The sequence below is a fragment of the Sebastes umbrosus genome, chromosome 13, assembly GCF_015220745.1.
Source record: "Sebastes umbrosus isolate fSebUmb1 chromosome 13, fSebUmb1.pri, whole genome shotgun sequence".
Taxonomy (NCBI): domain Eukaryota; kingdom Metazoa; phylum Chordata; class Actinopteri; order Perciformes; family Sebastidae; genus Sebastes; species Sebastes umbrosus.
Window position 1 is genome coordinate 11,869,136 of NC_051281.1, and position 22,990 is coordinate 11,892,125.

The 22,990-nt window shown below is 39.7% G+C and overlaps 1 protein-coding gene across 3 annotated transcripts in view; it reads right to left on the minus strand.

Annotated features, from left to right (window-relative positions):
- LOC119499855 (receptor tyrosine-protein kinase erbB-4-like) overlaps nt 1–22,990 on the minus strand; it is a 352,862-nt gene that overhangs the window by 4,436 nt on the left and 325,436 nt on the right. For 2 of the 3 annotated variants that reach the window (XM_037789066.1, XM_037789065.1), the window contains exons 21-26: nt 16,381–16,536; nt 14,305–14,379; nt 11,888–11,963; nt 10,414–10,560; nt 6,682–6,779; nt 5,879–6,052 (exon numbers count right to left, since the gene is read on the minus strand). In XM_037789066.1, the coding sequence (XP_037644994.1) occupies nt 5,879–6,052; nt 6,682–6,779; nt 10,414–10,560; nt 11,888–11,963; nt 14,305–14,379; nt 16,381–16,536 (726 nt within the window). The remainder of the gene's footprint in view (nt 1–5,878; nt 6,053–6,681; nt 6,780–10,413; nt 10,561–11,887; nt 11,964–14,304; nt 14,380–16,380; nt 16,537–22,990) is intronic. The other variant, XM_037789067.1, reaches the window with a different exon arrangement.

Below are 22,990 nucleotides of genomic sequence, written 5' to 3' on the forward strand. Positions count from 1 at the left end.
TTTTTTTAACCTCACTGGGTGCTTTATTCTGATTTATCTTCCCAGGAATCCAGCGTGAAGTCAGTTTTCTCTTTCACATTCCCTCGCTTACTCTCCTTTGCATGGTCTCTGAGCTCTGAGCAGTCTGTAATGATACTAAGATAGAAAACCCGTTTTTTTCCCTGTTGCACTTATTTTTCCTTAAACAGGCAAGTTGAAAGAATTACAAAGGAGGCTGAAGTTCATGGATTTATGGTCTGTGAATGATGGTGCGGGTTCAAATCCGAACTTCGATCATCAGTAGTAAATACTCATTTATTTATCAGATTCCCCAATTATTCCTGACTTTTGGTATCCTGTATAACACACGAAAGTGGTGCCTCAGGCCTGCACCAAGAGTCAGACCCAAATAGCCTTTTATTAGAAATCAGAGATGTGTCAGTCAATGATGGGAGAAATACTAATTATTTTTAGGTTGTAGGAGTTTTTTGGCAGTACAATGTCAAATTTAATAAGAGATCACCAAGTATCAGGAAATAGCAGCTTCAAGCCAAAGTTTGACTACTGGTCTGATCAAAACCTTGGTTATAATTGAGGCTATAGTATTAGGAGAACGCACAAAATGCCCAAAACTATCAATAACTTTAAAGTAGGGCTATCAAAGTGATAATAACCTTTAACGCAAATTAGTTGTAACCCCACTAATTTCGTTAACACATTAACGCAACTTGCGTTTTTTTAGGTTGTAGCAGGCTTAGCTTTAAAGCTAGAAGAAGATACTTGAATATGGTGAAGATACTAGCATCATATGAAACTAGAAAACCGAAGGAATCCATTGGTAACAATCATGTCATACTAGCTTGTCACAAAGGAGGCTAAATTATGCTCCAAACTTACGCTAAATTTTGGTGAGGAAAAACTATCATGGCCACTTTCACAGGGGTCCCTCGACCTCTAAATCTCCCTTTAAGGTACATTTTGAACAGATAAAAAAATGTGTAATTAATTTGCGATTAATCACGATTAACTATAGACAATCATGCAATTAATCATGATTAAATATTTTATTCGTTAAACCGCCCTACTTTAAAGTGTTTTTTTTTCGTTTCATTGTCCATGTGTAACTGCATCGTTCTTTTTCATTTTCTGTCTATCACTGTTGGATTCTGCCTCACTTCCTCATGCAGTGGTCTGTAGTTTAAGCCTGGAGGTATTAATCGAAACTGTATTTTCATTCCCCTGTAACTACATCTATTAAACCGCCCTCTCTCAGTCTTCATTTACACCTCCTCCTCCTCCCTCCTCCTCTCTTGTCTCAGTATTCTAACAGAAATTGGCATCGCTAACCTGAACACAATAGTAACATTTCTTTGAATAATGTTTGAAATCATTAAAGTGTACCATCAAGGTCACAGTCACATTATTCTTTCAAAAGCTTGGCCATGAAGCCCAGCGTGGAGTTAATTAATCCATTGCGGAATTATGGAACAGTGATTCATTCTGGACACAGCCAGGGTGAACTGTGGGAAAGTAAAACATCACACTTGAATATTTAGGAGAGTCGAGTAGAGTGTCCCATTCAAATGATTCTCTGTAAAAAGGAGTTTGTGGCGATGCACATTGAGGATGCATATTAAAGGTTCCATGTACAGGATTCAGAACATTAATATAGCAGCAAACAAATATTGAGAATGTAAAGATATAGAGGAGTAATGTCTACCTGAGCAGAGAATGAAGTCGCTCTCCCTCTTTGTGTGTTGTTATCCGAGCTTCTCTCTGCTTTGTCTACATAGCTGTGCGTGCATGTCGGTGTATGTGAGTCTCTCTGTTGTGCCCCACTGGTTAGCTAATGGCCGCCGCTCTGCACTGCGCTCATATGGCGGTTACCACTGAAAACGCCGTCCCGACCCAGCTTTACACTGTTAGCTTTGTCAGCGCTGTTGCCATTGTTTGCACTGTTAGCGCTGTAAGCACCGTTAGCTACTAGTTGTCGGATCAGCCGACTAGTCACTGAATTCCATATTGAGCACCTTTAATAATGACAGTTAAAGGAACAGTGTGTAGGATCTGGCGGTATTTAGCGGTGAGGTGTGGAGATTGCAACCAACTGAAGCATTTCCTGTGTGCCACGCGTGTTGGAGAGCTACAGTGGCCGACGGCGAAAACGCGAATGGCCCTATCTAGAGCCATCTGGAGCAGAGCCAGTGCATATAATGTGTATGTATGTGAGAAATGAGTGGTGAAGCAAGAGAGAGGGAGCAGCGGCGATGGGAGCGAGTAACGACTCTGGGCCCGAGCAGGAAAAGTTAACAGAATTTGGTTTGTCCGTTCTGGGCTAAGAGAGGACCTGCTCCCTATGTAGATATAAACGGCTCATTCTAAGGTAACGAAAACACAACGATTGTTATTATCAGGTGATTATACACTAAAGAAAACATACTTATTAATATTATATTTAATCTCTGCTGATAGAGCTCCATAACTGTTACACACTGGTCCTTTAAGTGTGGTGATAACAATGGAAAGGAAAAGCACTTTCAGCCATGCAGTACGACTATGCAAGTGAATATTATATTTATGTGTAAATCGTGCATTGTATTGGCTACAACAATAGAGTTCATTACAGTCATTTATGTGGATGAATAATAACTGTATGAAAATAATCAAATTCAGTATCAGCCCCAATATGAGAAAGTCCAAACACAGAGGAGGATAACTTCACAAACATTATGCAAATAAATAATCTGTCACCTCCTGAAATGCACCAAACAGACTTGGAAAAGGAGTCTTGTCTCTCATTGGCATTCGGCAGGCGTTTTCATCCTGACACAAACACAGGGGGATATTGGAATACAAAATGGCTGAGTTGCCTGGCTGTGTGACTGGTTTTGTGATAGATTTAAGTCCAAAGATTGACGGGGAACATTTGAACAGTTGAACAGTTGAAGAACGAGAGGGAATCTGGCTGTAAACCCCGATTTTGAAGAAGGCAATTACCATAGTTTCACAATGGAGAAAGACCGACGAAAGAAAGACAGAGATGAGAGTGAAACCGAGAAAGCTGTGTGAGTTCTGTTTTAAGATCTCAATCTTTTGTGCTCGAACAGGAGAGTCCTTCGGTACATGCTGAGAAAATTCATTCCCACATCACTTTAGAGAGCATTTAAATGATCTGAATGACTACTTTGACTTTATATTGTCTCCTTTTCCATCATAGAAAATGCCAGTCACCCTGCTGCTACACTCAAAAAGAAAAAAAGTACATGTAAAATGACAGCTGCATTCTAATTTATTCTACAAGGAAAAAACAAACAAACCAAGTACCAAGTTGAATATATGTATATATATATATATATATATATTTATATTTATATAATACAAGGGCTTCAATTTATGCATGTATTCATACTTCTGAACATCTTTGCCTGTGCAATATAGGAGAAACATGTCTGTCTGTGTGAATTGAATCGCAGTATGGTTTGATTATACATTTCATTATGCTGAAATGGGTTCAGATATTTTTTTTTCCAATCATCTTTAATTTTTTTTTTCTGGATTGGGGAGGTGGGGTGCTCTAGGAGAGTCAATGACCCTTCCTGACTGACTTACTGATAACAATTGCTGAAATGCACACGTGTAACAATTGGACTGAAAATGTTCTCTCCTAACATGTTACTGCACATTAGCAATATCAAAGTAACATGGAAGTATTGGGACTTACAAAATATTTTTTTTTGTTAATGGTAAACAACTAATCAGAAAGGTCTATTTTTTTATATATATATAATACTACTACTACTAATAATACAAATAATAACTTTCCATTTAAATGGAAATTGGAACTGACTGTCTCACAGCAGATCAAAAACTCAGCTTTATGATTTAAAAGTTAACTGACTGCAGAGTTACAGTAGTACTTTAAATGGCAAATGGACCTGCATTTATATAGCGATGGCACAGCCTTCGGGAGCAATTTGGGATTCAATATCTTGCCCAAGTACACTTCGGCATGCATGGAGGAGCTGGGGATCGAACCGCCGATCTTCCAATTAGAGGAGGACCTGCTCTACCTCCTGAGCCACAGCCGATCACATTTTCGCCATCAAGCGTTCAGTTCAAATCCAAATTCCAATTCGAACATGGGTTCAAAATATTTAAATATTCTACAACCATTTAAATCAGTTAATCGATTGCATTGCGTGGCAGTGAGGTATGGGGCCCTATACTATGAAATCATCGGGCAAAATGGGACAAAAATCCAACAGAAACACTGCATGTAGAGTTCCACAAAAGTACTCTCCAGGTACTCTGCATGCAGGGCTGACTTCCAATATCATTTACTTCTAAGTATTCAAAAAACATTTATCAAATTCTGGAGCCACATTAAAAACAGTGACTCTGCCTGTTTCCATTATAAAGTCCTTGCCTGCCAAGAGTTGAACATAGAAAGGAATCCCCTCAGCCAACTGGTCCTGGGGCTGGCTGACCTTTCACTTTAAACCCCAGCCAGCCTCGGAGCAGTTACACCATCACTCAGAAGATTAGACCGAACGAAATTACAGTTAAAGAAGAAGAAAAATCACCTGTTGGAATGATATTACACACTCATAACTCAAACTAGAAACATATTTGGCTGTAAACAGACAGTATACTGTGGCAGACTGCCTGATAAGAACCTGAGAAAGACATTGACAATGTAAAGACTGAGTGACCATAGTCTGGCAATAGAGAAGGGCAGACACAGACAGACCTGGGAGGACAGGCTGTGCTGTCATTGTGATGAGGGAGCTGTAAAGACAGAATGACACTCTTTTGCAAAATGACAAAACTACAGAAATATTGGGGATCAATTCTTTCCAAAATTTGAAAAGAATTGCCCCGATTTCTGAAGTCTGACGGAAAGGGAGAAATGACCTCTCAGTCTGGAGGTGCAGTTTTGGCTTTGTCACTTCCTACCACAACAAAAGAAACAACCAGTACTTACATTTATATTTACTTGTATATATATTATTTAATTTAATTTACCTATTTCATTAGCTATTTTTTTATTCACTGTATTTTTTTCTCTCGTTCTGTTTTATTTTATTTTTGTTTAATTCATTCATTGCATTTCAAAATTGTAATTGTGCTTTGACATGCCAATAAAAGCCTATTGAATTGAATGTTTTTATTTAGAAGATATTCTGACAGGATCTTCTGAGGTTCAGGAACACAATTCATTAAAACAATTTAACTTATCTTATGTTGAAAAAGGTACCAAATAAGTATTTGAATCAAAAAACAGAGATACACTTTTGACCGCTCTAAAAATCCAGGATCAAACAATACACTTGGGGTGATTTTTTTGACACGCAGATATGATTATATCTGTGATTCGAGAGGTTAAAACCTTCCACCACCAGACCATGAATATCCAATAAAAGTCAAAGATATGGCTGTGGCCGACTCAGAGACAAACTGAAATTAACAGGCCTGTAATCTGAGGCCTGTGAACTGTTGTAACCACCAAATAACGCCATCAAAAGCCATTTTTCAGATGGTATTGAAATGTCCCATTAACTACCATTTACTGCCATGCTGGGTGTGGAGTTCCAGATGGGAGAGTCATATTACAACAGCTACAACAGAAAGTATATTATATGAAAGATAGGCTTGCATAAAGTCACAATATATTAATTCTATTCTATTATCTAATATATATTACTATTTTTAAAATATTATAATGACACTGGAAATAAGGTTAAAGACCTAAAAATACTTAAATTATGTTTTTCAAGTCTGTCTTAAAACAATAGTGCATTAGGGGGGGATATTCTATCGGCTAAAATGAATGGGAGGAATTAGTACAGCGATAATCTAAGGTAATTTAAGGTATTTGGAGATTCTTAAAAGACAATACCTTGTTGGAGTCCATGTGTGCGCGGGGAGTGTATGCCAGTGGTGGGATGTTGAATGTTGAGTGGGGCACCAGGTACTCTTCAGCATCCATCAGGTCCTCCAGCTCCTCCTCGTCCAGGAGGCTCTGGAAGAACTTGCTGTCGTTGGGGCTGGGCAGCTTCATGCGGTCGTCACCCTGAGGAAAGTTGTGTGTGTGTGTGTGTTTAGTAATTTGTATTAGTAATTAATGAAAAAGAAATAATGTAAATAATCAGTTTTTAATTGTGTCAGCTTTAAGGCCCTTCACATCCTAATAACATAATATCTTTCAAATAATCCCTATTCCTATTTTATTATTTGGAAATATCAGACGAACAAGTAGTTCATGCAAAAGCATAGTGGTGAATATGACTTGAAAAGAGAAATGAATGCTGTTGAGTTCCATTGTTGTTAAAAAGGTTAAAAGAAAGATTTGTGTCATTATTATTTTACTTCTGCTTATGATGCACTGTATTTGCTGAATAATGGAAGCCTAGCACAATCATTTTACGGTATACAACACAAGTAATGTAATAAGTACTGGTATTTTCTCCCAAAAAAATAAGGAAAGTAAAATGTAATTTGTTTTGGATATTAATGTCATCTACTAATTACCTAAACCCTGTATAAATTGTCAAAATACGAGAAAATTGCACAAAAACAAGCACAATGGAAGACAGTTTTTAATTTGAAAGTAGCTGAACTACTTTGTTTTTTTCGACAAATAGAAAAAATGAAATGTCATGTAATCCAGGTCTTGTAGATATGTCACCAAGATTGACCTACCTGGATGACCAGGTATCTTTGGGGATCACGAGCCATCCGAGTGAATTCTGCAGCCAGCTCCTTGAACTTGGGTCGACTATCTGCATCAATCATCCAGCCTGAAAAATGTGTTTGTGTTAGTGTCTGACCAACATGAAGTCCTAATACATATACAGATATTTAGATGTCTTTTGGATGCCTGATATTTTTGCCAACAGCCCTTGACTTTAAATTCAACCCTATTAACAGGCTTAAGTTTTCCCACAGTATGTTATTCTCTGAGGTAAACAAAACCCTCATCTACTCCCATCAAGATCACTCTATTTCCTGACTCTCTGTGATCTTAACTGCACCTCAGTGGGAGGGAAGGTCGAGTACGAAGAATACGGGTCAGTGATCGAGCAGAGCATTTTTGTAGTCTTAACACTTTGGTGTCAAGGGTTCTGCCTACGCACACTATGCCAAATATGTAATGCCATGTTCTTTTCTATGTTGTTTGCATAAACATAACATGCACAAAGATTTTTGATATGAATCCTTTGAGCCCGTTCACACTCCATAGTCATCAAATACGGCAGCTTGGTCACTAGCCCTACGCATCAAACTATGACGCTCTTAGTGGCCTTAGTTAGCGCGGGAATAAAGGAGGAAGTGAAGTGACGCAATATAAAGAACGATAAAGTCAGCATAGGGAGCAAGCCCCCAGGAAGAGCTCCGGGCTCTGAAGCCAATTTAACATAATGGCCAAACTGCGGCAGTATAACTTCTGTGTCCGTCGCGCGATGCCATTGGGCAAAAAACATACTTTTTCCAATAGACTTACATTGGGAAAGAGACATCTTTAAATTGGCAGATAATTATTTTGAGGTAAATCAACTTTCCAGTATGAACACTTGAATAGCCCTTATTTAAATCATAAGGTCCTAAAAGTTGTTAAATGCACTAATAGCTGAATCTAGAGTTATTTTCCTTCCTCTGTTCATGTGAATGAGCCCCAGACATAGGCTGGAGCGAGGGCTGGGAGGCGGGGTTAAAGGAAAACGCCACTGTGCCTGCACTATGGGCCCAATGGATGCGGAAGATCACCGGATGATCCGAGTACTTTATCACTCGGAAGCCATTGAGCAACTCTCATAGGAATGAACGGAGTCCCGCCACCAAGGCTGTATCCAGTTCTCTTTATACATCCATGGTAGGGAGGAGGTTGGGGTGGATGGATGGGTCAAAAAACACAGGACTTTCACAGAGGAGACCGGTGTTCATGTTGCCTAACGTAACTCAACTTACCGTAGCATACTTAACTACATAACACACATACTTATTTCAACCCAAACCACAATATTTTCCTAAACCTAACCAAGTATATTTTGATCATGGAAGTTCATTTTGAGAAGACGGTGTAAGCATTCAACAAGCGGAAATTGACACATGCAAAACTGACGCTAGAGGGGTACGTAGGGTGTCATAGTTTGAAACCTAGGGCCACTGACCAAGATGCCGTATTTGAGTGACAACATGTTGCAACTAAAATAACATACAGTTTTCATGCTGTCATTCAACATAAAAGGGTCTGATGAGTAAAAGTGAGAACTGTGTAGAAGGCAACTACTACAGCAAACTCTACTTTTTCAGTCAGATTAGTATTCCTTCTAATCCCACCCACTCATTCCAACCGTGCCAAAGTGAATCTGCAAGCACGTGAACACAAAATGACTAAAAGTCAGTCAAGCTATGCTTACTACTGATCTATAAAACGTAAATTACATGAATAATAATAGCAATACATGTGTCTCTTTACCACCTAAAATCCCATTAGTAAAGAAAGAGCTGACCTATGATAACCTGTCAGTGCATTTTATCATCAAACGTGCTATGCAAACACTGATAATATCATTTCCCACTTCTAAAAGGTCTCAAAATATTTTCCATTATATACAACTTTGTTATTTGTTCTGTAATGAACAATTACAGTATTTTTAATGAAGTTCTTTTTATTATAATCACTTTTTCCAATCTAAAGATAAATACTGTTTCATCAAGAATGGCCATATGGAGTAATGTGCTCTTCTGCCAATTTCTCTGTGAACACAGGGGTATGATGCCAAAGCAATCATGTGATCTGGCCCTGAGTAGAGCCTGTCTAGGTATCCGGGGAAATAAGAGATAGAGATCGAAAGACAGAGAGGTGTGGCTTTACACACAAGTACACACATACAGATAGGATAAGAGATTGCATATGTAAAAAATGATCATCTTTTATCTTGGTACCTAGTTTAATGCCAGGAAAGCTCCTGAATATTAGGAATTGCGTTTCCACCACATGTGTGCAGTGCACCATGGGTCTGTGTGAGTTCATGCATGTATAGTGGTGCAAAAAGAAGGGCAGATAACAGGCAGGTGACAGTGACCTCTTCCTGCTGCGTGTTAGTGTGTCTGCTTGCCAGGTTGGCGCAGGTTCAGGGTGTCAGGAAGAGCCAAGGTGACAGTGAGGGCCAGAGGCTGCAGCTTGGAGACTACAGGACAAGGCCGGGGTGGCGCTGGCACCAAGCCTTTGTCCTGGCAGCAGTGGCCAGAGGTTACAACGCCACCTGCGACCCCAGAGCCTGACGGCATGACAGCAGTGACCGACCAATGAGGCCAACATGTTGGTGGTGGGTCAAAAATCAGTTCCTACTGTGATTTATCTTCTGCCTCCTAAACTTTATTTTTGAAGGATTTCTCACTATTGTTGCCATCAGAGAGAGGTGTTTCAGTGGCATTCATATGGCAACGTATTCTCATTCAACGGATCATATGACATCTTATGACAGATGTCCAGCAACACGTGTCAATTTCCGCTCGTTACATGCTTTTCAAAACAAACTTCGGTCTTCACAGCAAACAACTTCCTTAGATTTAGGCAAGAAACATTCTTAGTTAGGCTGAGAAAAAGATCGACTTTGTTAGGATTAGGCAACAAAGCTATTTAGTTAGGCTTAGAAAATATCGACTTCGTTAGGATTAGGAAAATATCAACATTGTTAGGATTAAGAAACAAAACTGCTTAGTTAAGCTTAGGCAAAAAAGCTACTTAGTTAAGGCTTGGAAAAGATCGAGTTTGTTAGGAAATGGCAAGAAAAACTACTTAGTTAGGTTTAGGAAAAAAAATGTGGTTTGGCTTAAAATAACTCCGTAAGTGTCGTTACTTAAGTACGTATGTTATGTGACAAATAAATCAACGTTGACTTCTGGTTTCACACAGGACACAAACACTGGTCTCCAGGGCAAAAGTCAGGTACTTTTTCTTTATATTTCCTAGTTCACAATTAATTTTGTGGCATATACACAAATTACAATGCATTACCTTTTGTAGGTATAACTATGAACACTGTATGAGACCAGCCTGCATATGGTAACACTAACATTTGAAAACTGAAAAATAACAGCTGGGCTGAATTTTACAATAGCAATATTTCAGTTTTAACACCACCTTGGCACTCTTGTAAAAAACAGCTGTTGTGGCATTTTGAAAATCACTCAATAAAAACATGATTGTTTTTGCCTGCTTCAACTAAAAACCAGTTGGCCCTCTCTTCACCCTTAAAATCCATCGGCTTTTCTACTTGTTTGAAGCAGTGGATGGAAACAAAAACTGGAAATCATGGGCAATATATCCATGTACAGAAGCTCTGTAATAAATCTATTTTTGTAGCCTTGTGGTGTTCTTCTATTTGATCATATTACATCGTAAGCGGTTTCTGGTATTATACCTACATTTGACCATGACCATGTAGACGTCGATGGTGCTGATGGGTGGCTGAGGAAGACGCTCTCCTTTCTCTAGCAGGTCAGGGATATCTCTGGTAGAAATCCCATCGTATGGCTTCCCTCCAAAGGTCATCACCTCCCAGATGGTTACCCCTACAAAGAAGAAGAGGGAAGGAGGAAGAGGAGATATCAGTAACGTAGAGCATAAAGAGAAAAAGATGTTCATAGAGAAAAGGACAAAGGGAGAAAAGAAGTCAAACCGAGATGAGAGGCGATGAGTGAGTACAGAAGGGTAAAGAGTAGAGAAGATTAAAGAGTTGAGAACAGGGGGTTATACAGCAAGAAACACGAAAAGAGATGGGAAGAGAAAGAAGTGAAATAGTTGAAAAGAGAAAATAGGAGATAGACCAGATCAAGTAAAAAGGAAGAAATGTGAAGAGAGAAAGAAAAAAAAGGAGACGAAAGAGGAAAAGCAAAGATGTGAGAGAGCAGAGGAGATCAGAGGGGAGAGAATGAAGAGACAGGAGAGTGAAATGAGGAAGCAACAAAACAAAGAGTAAAGAAGCAAGGACAAGATAAGAGACATCAAGTCAACAGAGGACAGGAGAGGAACTAATCAGAGTCTTGAAAGTCATCAGTCAATCTGAACTTTCAGAACTCTTCAGCCTTAATCGTGTTAGTGTTAATGAGCTAATGAGTGGTAAGCAGAGTAAACGCACACCAGAAGATGGGAGTATAATAGCCCCCGGTCATAGAGGACCACTGGGGACATGGACGCACTAAACCATACTGATACTTTTAATCAAACAGACATTATTCTCTTTGATATGACCCCAACGTGCATATTCATTTTTTAAATGAGTCAGCGTCATTGGCAGACTTAAACAGGAAATTGTTAATTGAAATATAGCAATAAAACTCTCATATGATTGAGGGATAATGGAGGAGGCTGGTCTCTAGATTTACATCGTGCTGACAAGCTGCAAAAGGCTGATTTTAATATTTGAGGATTTAAAGGAGTAGATCATCCAGTTTGCATTTTTACAGTGATTGTGATGTGCCACATGTTGAAGCAGTTATAGTGGTGGTAAGAAATCAACACTCTTGTCTTGTTCATCAGCACTGCTACAATGGCAAAATCCTCTATAGCTGCCTCAGATCTATAAATTACCTGTCTGTCTAGCAAGCGGTCTGGATTTACTTGCTACTTGCAAGATCAATGATGAAGCCCTCTGTCTTACTCTCAATAAGCTGGAGAACATTTTTGGCTATCCAGCATTTGACATCCATTACATTGATCTGTTTAGAAGGCATGCACTTCAAGTTTTTGTCAGCATCAAACTCTTGCTCCTATAGAGATTGAATACACTTCTTGTAAGAAAATCACTGAAGAAATATCTGTCCGATTTATGAATATATTGTGGCTGTAATGGTTTGTCTACTCCATGCAAGTTCCCTAAAAGGAAATTCTGAAGCTTACCGTAACTCCAAACATCACTCTGATGAGTAAACTTCCTGTAATGGATACACTCCAGTGCCATCCATTTGATGGGCATCTGTAAGGTAGAAGCAAACATGTCAGTATTATATACAAGCAACATTCACAAATAAAAAGAGTTGATTGTTTTCTCTATTTCCTTAAATAAAATTGGTAAGGAAACCAAGACAACATAAGTTTTGTGTTCAAACTAAACTTGGATCATCTGTTGGCGAGGTGTTGGCATACAATGAGTTGTTTTGGCAGAACTGACTGTGTAAACTATGTTAGAGAGAAGAGAGGTATGATAGAATGAAGGAAAACAAGGATTGATGAAAGAGAAGACAAACATGCATTTAGGCCAGCCTGATCTCACAGAAATAAATGACCAACACCTCTTAACAGCGCACAGGTGGTGACACGTAATGTGTTAAAATGACGTGCCAAGCACCACGGAAACAATGCCAATGAAAAGTAAATTAGGATACTTTGTTGTTGTGGACACACGGATTCCCAGGCTCAAGAGAAATATGTTTTAATCAAAGTCTGTATAAGGAGGAGGTCGGCGTGGACAGATGGGTCAAACAATAGACTATAGTATGTGTCAAGTACATTTTTCCCAAAGATGGTTTCTGTCATTTTATGCAGTTCTTATCACACTGATGTATGTTCAAGTGTTCATTTTTCTGATAAGTTTAGTTTTAATGAGTTATTTGATGCTACAAAAAAAAGGGGTGACACATCATGATTGACAGCTGTGATTCTCTCTCTGTAACAAGCTGTGGCCGTGCTCGGCTCGCGATTGGTTCGCGTGGGAGGTTGGGCGGGACTTCGATACCGCTGCTCCAGCCCCCCGATCACTACTGCGCAGACTCTGGCTCCAAATGACGTCCAAATTCCCAGATGGCAGCTCCCATATCTGGGATATTTTGGCTTCACTTTTGTACAGCGGGAGGAAGTGGAGACGCGGAATCCATCTTTTTATACAGTCTTTGGGTCAAACACAGGACTTTAACCCAGGGGACCGGTGTTCGTATCCCGTGTGAAACCAAAATAATTATTTAAAATTACGTAGGCTAGGTAAGTTAAGTATCATAAGTAACTAATTTATTAATTTAAAACCAAACCATGATCTTTTCTTTCCTAAACCTAATCAAGTAGTTTTGTTGCCTAAAACTTAAATTGTTTCCGTGGTGGCGGCACATAATGCACGATTAAGAGGTTGTGGTAATTTCACATATTTCTGTGAGATCACGTTGCAGCTCCAGCTGTATTGGAATATAGTGGGGCAAATGACAGGACAGTCTGGGATGCAGCTTAACACCGTGATTAGATTTAAAGGCCAATTCTATTGATTACAGTGATGGAGGTTGAGGGGAGGGGGATGTCGAAGGTTAGAGTGTATCTGCCTTTCTCTCAGTGGACGGGATAATACCAGAACACTCAGCGTTGAGATATAAACCACGATGGACAAACAAGAAAGGGATGTGAGAGAGGATGAAATAGGCTTTGATGAGAAGAAATGGTTCGAAAACAAAATACAAAAGAGGAAAAGGATGAACAAGATTAAAAGAGGCCAGCCCATGTGCAGAGAGCTCCAAGGACGTATTTGTTTACTACGTTCATAGTTTTCAGATCTTTATTCCCCAAAAGTAAATAAAATGGTCCAATAGAGCAGAAAAGTATCTCACTGACTCCACTAAAACTGTCCTTTGTGATGGACTATGTTCCTCCCTCAGGATATAAGACTCTAATTAATGTTAATATCTGCTGTTGCCTTTTACAACATGTCAATGGTATGGTCCAAAATAATAATTCAATAATATTGTATCTAATAATGTATCTCAAACACATCAAACAGTAGATAATAAAAGCAGATAACAAGGTCACTCATTGCAGGCTCAATGGTTATACAGTATTAGTATAGAACAGTATAACAGCCCCGGGACAACAACAGCAATGCATTTACTGTACACTGTCTCTGTCTTAAATAAACCAAACCAATAAATGAAATGAACAGCCACTATTCAACCACTAACAGCACTGGATTAAAAATACTAGCAGTACTGCTATAAATATTTATATTGCCACTAGATACACTAATATTCACACTTAAAATCATACTTAAAGGTCCAGTGTGTAGGATCTGGCGGTATCTAGCAGTGAGGTGAGGAGATTTCAACCAACTGAAGCCTCTCCCGTATGGCAAGCGTGTTGGAGAGCTACGGTGGCCGACACGAAAACGCGAATGGCCCTTTCTAGAGCCATTTGGAGCAGAGCCAGTGCTTAGAGTGTGTGTGTACATGGGAAGTGAGTGGTGAAGCAAGAGAGTGAGCGGCAGCGACGGAAGCGAGTAACGTTATCGACTCCGGCCCAAGCAGGAAAAGTCAACAGTGTTTGGTTTGTCTGTTCTGGGCTACCTTTGACACATGGTGGTGCAACATGGCGGACTCCGTGGAGAAGACCCGCTCCCCATGTAGATTAAACGGTTCATTCTAAGATAACGAAAACACAACGGTTCTTATTTTCAGGTTATTATACACAAAATAAATCATACTTATTAATTATATATTGAATTTCGGCCAATGGATCCCCCTAAATGCTACAAACTGGTCCTTTAATTCATTCAAAGATAATTTTTCCTTATCCAAAGCGAGGGTTGAAAAGGACATAGGGTGTTGTGTGCTGTAGCCTACAGATTGTGATTTGTGATATTGGGCTATAATGAAATTGACTTGATTTGACAATAGTATTTTAATTGCATGATGACTAATCAAATTTAAAAATCCAAATGAGTTGACATTTTGCTTATTTGCTTTCTTGCTGAGAGTTAGAGGAGAATATCAACACCACTCTCAGATCTGTTCATTCAACATAAGGCTACAGCCATCCGACAGCTATCTTAGTTTAGCTTAGAACTAAGACTGGAAACACGAGGAAACAGCTAACCTGGCTTTGTCTGAAAGTAACACAATCTGACAAACAGCATCTATAAAGCTTACTGATTAACAGGTTATATCTCCTTCATTTAAAAAGTCTTTAATCAGTGTTTAAATGACGGTTGCTGTTTTACGGCTATTTCTTGGCCTTGAGCAGTGACTTCCTGAAGTCTTGTTGTCACTGTGGGGTTGCCAAGCAACCTGCGGAGACTCCACAGATGTGTTCAGGGATAAGCACAGCAAATTTCTTGCCTTGAGTCATTCGCACATATTTGACGACTGGACCATTTGTGGTTATTTGTTTAACAGCTTATGTACCAACTGTTCAAATGTTAGCTGTAAGCTAGCTAGCAACAGACGTACCAATTGTTTCCGTGGGATTGTTTCTGCGTGTGATTTTGTTCAGTTTAGCCTCTGATTCAACTCTGAACTCTCTCTGTAATTTCCCTCCAGTCTTTCTCCTTTTACCTCTTGTCTCTGTAAGCTCATAAAGCGACAAGATATGTGCAAATTAAACATTTTCAACGCAAGCAGCATCTCCAGCGGATGTGTTTCATGTTTACTTGCTTTTCTTTCTTTTTTTTTTGCTTGCAAATGCACCACCTCTAAAAGTCCTCTCAGTCTGTCTGAACACACATTTAGAAATCACTGTGTCCGCCCAAGAAATAGTCAGATACAGTTAAGCAGCTGCTAGCTGTAGCTTCATAATTACCACACAGATATGAGAGTGGTGTCTAACGCTCTGCAAGAAAGCAAAAGTGTATTTCCCAAAATGTCAAAATGACAACTACAAACTATTCCCTGAAGCTTTTTTTTTTTTTTTTAAATATATCCATGAATAAATATACTGCAATTTTCCACTCAAAACATTTAGAATTATTCCAGAGGCTCATTCAACTCTCCATAGTATTGCACAGTACAGTGTAGGGCTGAGAGATGTCAAATGTAGACGTACACAACCCGGTCTCACTCCCAACTCGTCAAATAAGCTGATTGGGCGGCGCCACTCGGCATCGGAAACTGACGCACGGAGGCACCCTTTAGCAACAGTGTGTTCAACTAACACCAATGTAAACCCACCCACCGCGACGGTCAGAGCAAGTGACGTAGTATTAATAGCGTGAGAGTCTGCTCAGGGCGGGCGGAAGGGGAAGTGGACGGGTCAAACAAACAAGATTTTCAACTAGGAGACCGGTGTTTGTGTCCCGTGTGAATCTAAAAGTAACGCTGACTTATTTTGTCACGTGAGTCGTAGATATCCTCAGTCCTGTAAGTCACGTGAGTCTTTAGTCAAGTGACTCGTTAGTATCGTCAGTATCGCTAATCAGTGAAGTTAAGTCAAACAAACGGAAAACAGAAGTTTATTTGGAAAGGAAACTATGCATGTATGAGTCTATATTGACACGATGTCCCCGGTCCGTCCAAAAGTAACGAAAGAGTGGTGGTATTTGACGAGTTGGGTGTGACAATGTGTTGATACAAGTTATTTGTGTATGTGTGGAATTATTTGTCTGTTAATGTAAATGAAATGTGTCACAAAGTGATGACGGGATTTACCTTTCCTCCATCAGCATTATATTCCTTCTCGTTAACATCCAGGAGGCGAGCCAGACCAAAGTCGGTGATCTTGATGTGGTTGGGAGATTTGACCAGGACGTTTCGGGCTGCCAGATCCCTGTGGACGAGCCTACGCTCCTCCAGATACATCATCCCCTGCAACACACAGACACACACACACACATCAATTACTTTATATCCAGTTGATTAATATAAAATACACCTATCTGCAGGCATGAGTGTGCACTAGCATGCAGTAACCTGCATTAAACACACACATGCAAGTCTGGCTCCTGTTCAACATCACCATCTGTCTTCATCATCATCATCACTACCACCATCAAGACCCCATTAGAATTTCTATAATTATTTGTGTCATCACCATTACCACCGCATTGTTATTTTTATGGCTATAATTGCCATCAATCAACAACTAGGCTGTGGAAAAGCCCTCTTTATTGCCAAATGCTTGGCGATGCAATAACAGCAGCCTCCATGAGCGTCAACCCAGAGGCAGGGTTTCAATTAACAACAGGACCCACAGGAGTATTACATTTCATTCAATACATTTACTAAACAATTAAGAGACCAACTCATTGCGCTTTCTTCCCGTCTATACTTTAAATATTAATGATTGTCTGCCTCAAACCAAGGCAAATACATTTTTCTCTGACATTATTACGTATTCAGATGAAGTTTCCATTTGATAAAACTACATCATTCATTTCTTTGAGATCTTCAGGACAGAGTATAGATCCTCCTCAAATCCACTTTGAGCATCAAATATGGACTACAATTGGGATATTGAATACACACATTTGAAATAAAGAGACAGATATATTTGTTTGCCAATAAAAAGGGTTGTTATTAATCTTTTCTTGGGAAATGTTCAAATAAAAATAATATATTTACTAATTTAAAAAAAGGTATATTCTACTTGCAGCGTCAATCTAAAAGTGAACAAAAGCGGATAGAAAAATACAGTCTGATATAAAATGCCAATAATGTCCTCAAGTTACAAAAGACTAGCTCTGTGTAGTTGTGTAAAAGCTTTTCAGTTGCTGCATCTTGTGAGTCTACCCTGCCTATTGTGCATCACAGTCAAGAGTGGACCTGAAGAGAAAGAAAGATGAGGGGAGAAAAAAAAAAAAAAACGATTTCAAATTGGACGAGCAATAACAGAAGCCACTTTGTTTGAAGTGGCGAGAGCACAGAAAAACAAGGCCTTATTTGAAACTATAACAAATTGGATTTAGCTGGAGTGGCCGGAATGAAAGGAGGAGTGGATGGAGGAGGAGGAGAGAGGAGGAGGGGTGGGGTTGAGTGGCGACAGTCTAAGAGGTGAGATTACATCGGTAAGGCTATAATCACACTGCCTCATTTGGCTCCCTCCCAGGAGAGAACATGTGGTTTCAGCGCACACCTGCGCATTTACACACAAACCCACACGTACCTGCAGACATGGAGATACACCTGCATATGTGTGTGTGTGTGTGTGTGTGTGTGTGCGTTTGCGTGTGTGCGTGTGTGTGTGTGTGTGTGTGTGTGTGTGTGTGTGTGTTTGTGTGTGCGTCATGGCGGGGATGGAAAGAAGTTGACAGAAGAACTGAGAAAAGAACATCCATATTGAGCTGGTAGAGAATTTAAAAAAAGACAATGACAAGGAAAGTATGGACTTTAGAAGTTACGCGACCTAAATGAAATAAAGTCATAGTCTCATGCACGCACACACACACACACACACACACACACACACATACACATAGAAATACCCGATTGTGGTGTTTGTTTCTTTCCTACAACACCCACACCTACTTAGAACACTGATCCCCGAAAATGATATCCACACTCAGATTATGCGGTGAATATTGTGGGCTGGACTTGGCCTTCCCAACGGCAAGAGATTTAAAGCCGTTTTACACCAAGCACGTATTTTCGTCCAGAACGTTTGCATGGAAATTTGAATACACACCCATGCAGAACATTCATGAGGGGGAAAACATTTTTGGACGGACCTCAACTATAGTGGATTTCCACTTGCGGAAGTATTTGTTTGACCAATGAAATGCTTTGTTCCAACTGATTGCCATCACTCTGCATAATAATGGGCTTTTTTTCAGTCCAACAGGACATTTTTTGGACCAATCGTGTTTCAGAATAAAAATGGTCTTTTTCCCCTTCTCAACACCCAATAAAGGACAATATATGGCTTGAGATCGCCCAGCAGATGAAAATGGTAATTTAGCTGATATGCATTTGCTAATGTTATATGTTGGTCACAGAATGGGAATAGCCACAACAGCTAATGTTAGCATCACATTTGGGGTCTGGTTAGTTTATGTATTGTGTAGTTAATGTTAGCCCCTTAGACATTCTCTGAATGTTTTATTGTTGTGTGGAGCGGACACTGGCACTAGGAGCAAACTCATTGCGGAAATGAAACATGGCAATGTGGATAATTCGCACCAGACCCGGGGTGCATAGTTGTCAATGTGGAACATTCCCAAGCAAATTTTCTGCATTCCCACGCCGCAATTTTGCATCTCACTGGTGAGACAAGGCTTTTAGTGAGGATACATTCAAGATGCCTGATAAGTTCTAGCCTGATAATCATACTGAATTGCCATTTCCTTTTACTTCATTATTCATGAGATCATGTTTGAGATGCCTGTCTGATTGGATGGACGGGTTGACAGAGATCCTGTTACAGTATGCCACAGGCCATTGTGTGATTTAACAGACAGCAAGTTGAATTTGGCAGTTTCATCAGTTTCACATCACAACATTGATAGACTCGAAGATGAGCAGCAGTGAAGAAGCTTAATTGAAGGTGAGGATTTCTTTGATTTTGTCTTCTGCATGTCTGTTTATTTGTTTAACACTCACCAAACTGTACCAAACTGTTTATGTCCCTGTAGGTTTTGAATGCAGACAGTACAACTTTCAAGATACAAAACCAGCTCTTCCTTCAACCCCCAGTAATGCTGGCCAACAAGACATCATGGATTTACAACATCCTGCAAACAGCAAGGATCGAGATAAGAAGATCCCTCTTTCTCCTACATGGCCACTAAACCAGACCACGGACCCAAACTTCTTTGATCCTTTAAGATCCCCTTAGACACTTACATAAACATCCCTCCAAAACTGGCCATCATAAAGCACCCTAAGAGTCACCCACAGAGACAATCTGACACCAACTTCAATCCCACTGTGGACTCTGATCTCTACTAATATGTAGTTTGGAGTTGTCCAAGGACAATTAATATGGTGTATTCATATGTGTGTTAAGTTAATGTAAGCTAGGAAGTCTACCATTAATACAATTCCACCAACATATTATGATGATAACACTGTTGTCATGTTTAGTTCCATTGCTGTATGTTTACTCTCAAAACGCTAAAGCTAATATCAAAAAAGGCAAAATTATAAATCATGAAAATTGTTAAAATATAATAATCTTGATTAAAAGAATAACATTATCAGGAGTTGAAGATTGACTCGCTGTTTCTCAGGTAACAGTCATCTCACCTGTTTATCACGTCTCTCCTACCAACTACATAAAGATAACTCTGCATCAGTTGTTTGAGTTATTCAGTAGCCATAGCCTTGTGTACCAGTTTCCTCTTTCCCTCATGTGTTTTGTTTCTTGTGCTTGCATCTCAGTCACTTAAAGATTCAAAAGACCCATGCCCTTGAAAAAAATCATTATCAAGATTAATAACAATCATAATTTTAATCAACCTTGTGTGGCCCACAAGGAGGACTATTTCCCTATTATGTCACATACTCCAATGTGAGTTTGGTTGCTGGATGAATAATGATATGTTCGAGCTGTGTACAATAATAAATCATAATTCCTCTTTTAAATCATAAAACTATTTGAGTGCACAAATTCCTACAATATAGAGCGATGATGTTGGTAAATCATGTCAGAGAGAGGCAGTTCCCGATCCCCTGAAGCTCTAAACTTAAAGTGCCGCCTTATGATTCATGGGATCAGGAAACATGGTGAAGAGCACAGCCCTCTCTCACTGATAGCATACAATATGATGGTGATTAACTGCAATTTATATTTGCTTGTAGGAATATTATCACTGGCCCCAAGCTCAATAAGCTCTCGTGTGCCAAATGTTAGCTCAGCTGCTAACCATTGTTGCCAACTTGGAAATATGTTATACTGATACTAGATTTATGAACTCCTGGCAGCTTCATTTAAGTGACTAATAAAACATATATTTTCCAACAAGGAGTGGGTGTTGATCCAAAACATTTAGTGATAAATGTACAGTATGACTTCTGCAATTTTTTGCTACTTAGGTGTCTAATCCAACGAGGTCTGGTCCCATCATTTACCATACACAATATAAATGTAGCAAATATTCATATTTAAATCAGTTACTGACATCGCCTGCTGACATGTAAAGACTTTTGGACCAGCCAACACCTAATCTCCTCTCCTATTTTGAGTTTTAACAGTCGATTGAATGGGTGTTATCAGTGGTTATCACTACCATTATAATGCTTCAGACGGGCCAAACTGCACTTACCACGTTGTGAAAGCGAAAGTGAAACACATATGATAAAATGAATGCTGTGGGCCTACATACGTTACTGCGATTATAAGTTATATTGGAATCCAAATTAGTTTGTATGGCCCATTCATTGTCTCAATGCGCTTATACTGCTATTATGCAAACGCATCAATTTGGCTGCCGGAGGAGAGTCCGAGGAGAGGACCAACGTTTATCGGCGCTACTCCTGGCGACTAAAAGGTGCTTTTGTCATAAAAAAAACCCACCAAAATCCCATCTATTTAGTTTTCTAAATGTTATTCGATCAATATGACAATACAGGGATGTGCAGTATAGGTATTTAGGAAAAGTCAGGGAAGGAGGGAAACATATCATACACAATGACAGAATAATTCAAATTTTGGAACCACAACGTTAAATGGCGTAGGCCATGGCGGTACCTATTGTGAAGTGAAACAAAACAACTTTAGGCAACAAAACTATTTGGTTAGGTTTAGGAAAAGATCGTGGTTTGGGTTAAAATAAGTACGCTTGTTACATTACCTAAAAAGTACAGTAAAATAAGTCAATGTCCACTCTTGGTTTCACACAGGACATGAGCAGCGGTCTCCCGGGTGAAAGTCCTATCGCCCTCAACTGCCACCTCATGCGCACTTTGTTGCTCTTTATACTACGTCACCAGACTTCCTTCTTTGCTCTGTCATAATTAATATAACCACTAGAGGTCGCCGTCATTTTGGATTTGTATCGGTGATCAACCATGTAATCACATGCCTTACGGCCTTCTGAACCCACTAGTAGGTGTAGCAGGCCGCTTCTAAACCATATCTATGAGGCTGATAATAGCTGATAACGCCCATTCAATCGGCTGATAACATTCGAAGCTGGTGATCTCCAAAATAGCTGATACCAATGTTGCTGGCACTAACAATGATGTTGGGTGTGCTGCAGTGTGTCCTGATGTTTAAGTTTAGGGAGAATAAATGTTAGGAAAAGTGACAATAATGTAGACAAAGAAGATGAACAGCATCAAAACACACTGAGTGATGATGTGTGATTTTCATTCTTGTCTTTGTGAGTTTTTCCAGCATTGTTTTGTCCAGCTCTTGCAACCATGCATTGCTCAGCGTGACATACAGAAAGGGTAGAATTGAAAAAGATAAAGGTTGCGATCTCAGGCATCCCATGATGGCTATCGCCTACAGCCAGCAAATCATCAAAGTCTATGTGTGTTTGTGTGTGTGTGTGTGTGTGTGTGTGTATGTCATGGTATACACTGCCAGGTTTCTGACAGATTCTTATTTGTACATAAATCGCACCCGGTAATCTCCTCAATTTTCGAGACAATTAAGCAGAGGAGGGAGAATGGATGGCTTGGCAACCCGTGAATTTTAATTTGCCAGCACAATGAGATTGAGAGGGGGAGGTGATGGAAGTGTGCAGAGTGGGAAGTGGCTGCAGACGTGCGTGAGGAACAAACTTTTTTTTTCTTTTTCTACTCGGTTGCTCTCATTTACTGCCCTCCCATGTGAACATGATGAGGACGACTCACTGCCAGAGGTTTGTAATTGCAGCAAACGTATATGCAACAGCCAGGGAGATGGCAGTTGTCGAAGCTGTATTTCAGGTAAGCCTGCCACCGGAGAAAATCCACGGGCTTCAGACAGACTCTGTTATGATCGCACCTCCAGACACGGGCTGCTTTCCAATCAGTAGGGATCAGGCCCATGCCCTAGTCCCGGCACATGAAGATTTTACATAGGAAAGCAAGCCAAGGAACAAATCTCAATGCTAGGAGCAGGAATGTCAAAGCTTTGAATCCCATATAATTTCAAGAAAACACAATTGTTACCAGTTTGTAATTAAAACCTAGGTCGTTTTCAACATGTTCACAGTCACATAAAAAAGAATCCTTCTTCTTTTTCTTTTTGTTGCACACTGGAAGATACCAACGTTCACACTATTTTAACTGCATGAACCATATACTATCAAATTCCACTAGCTAGTGCATGTAACTATGACAAAAATGCTTTCATGTATCCTTCAACAACTCTGTGCTATCCATCATTCTGATG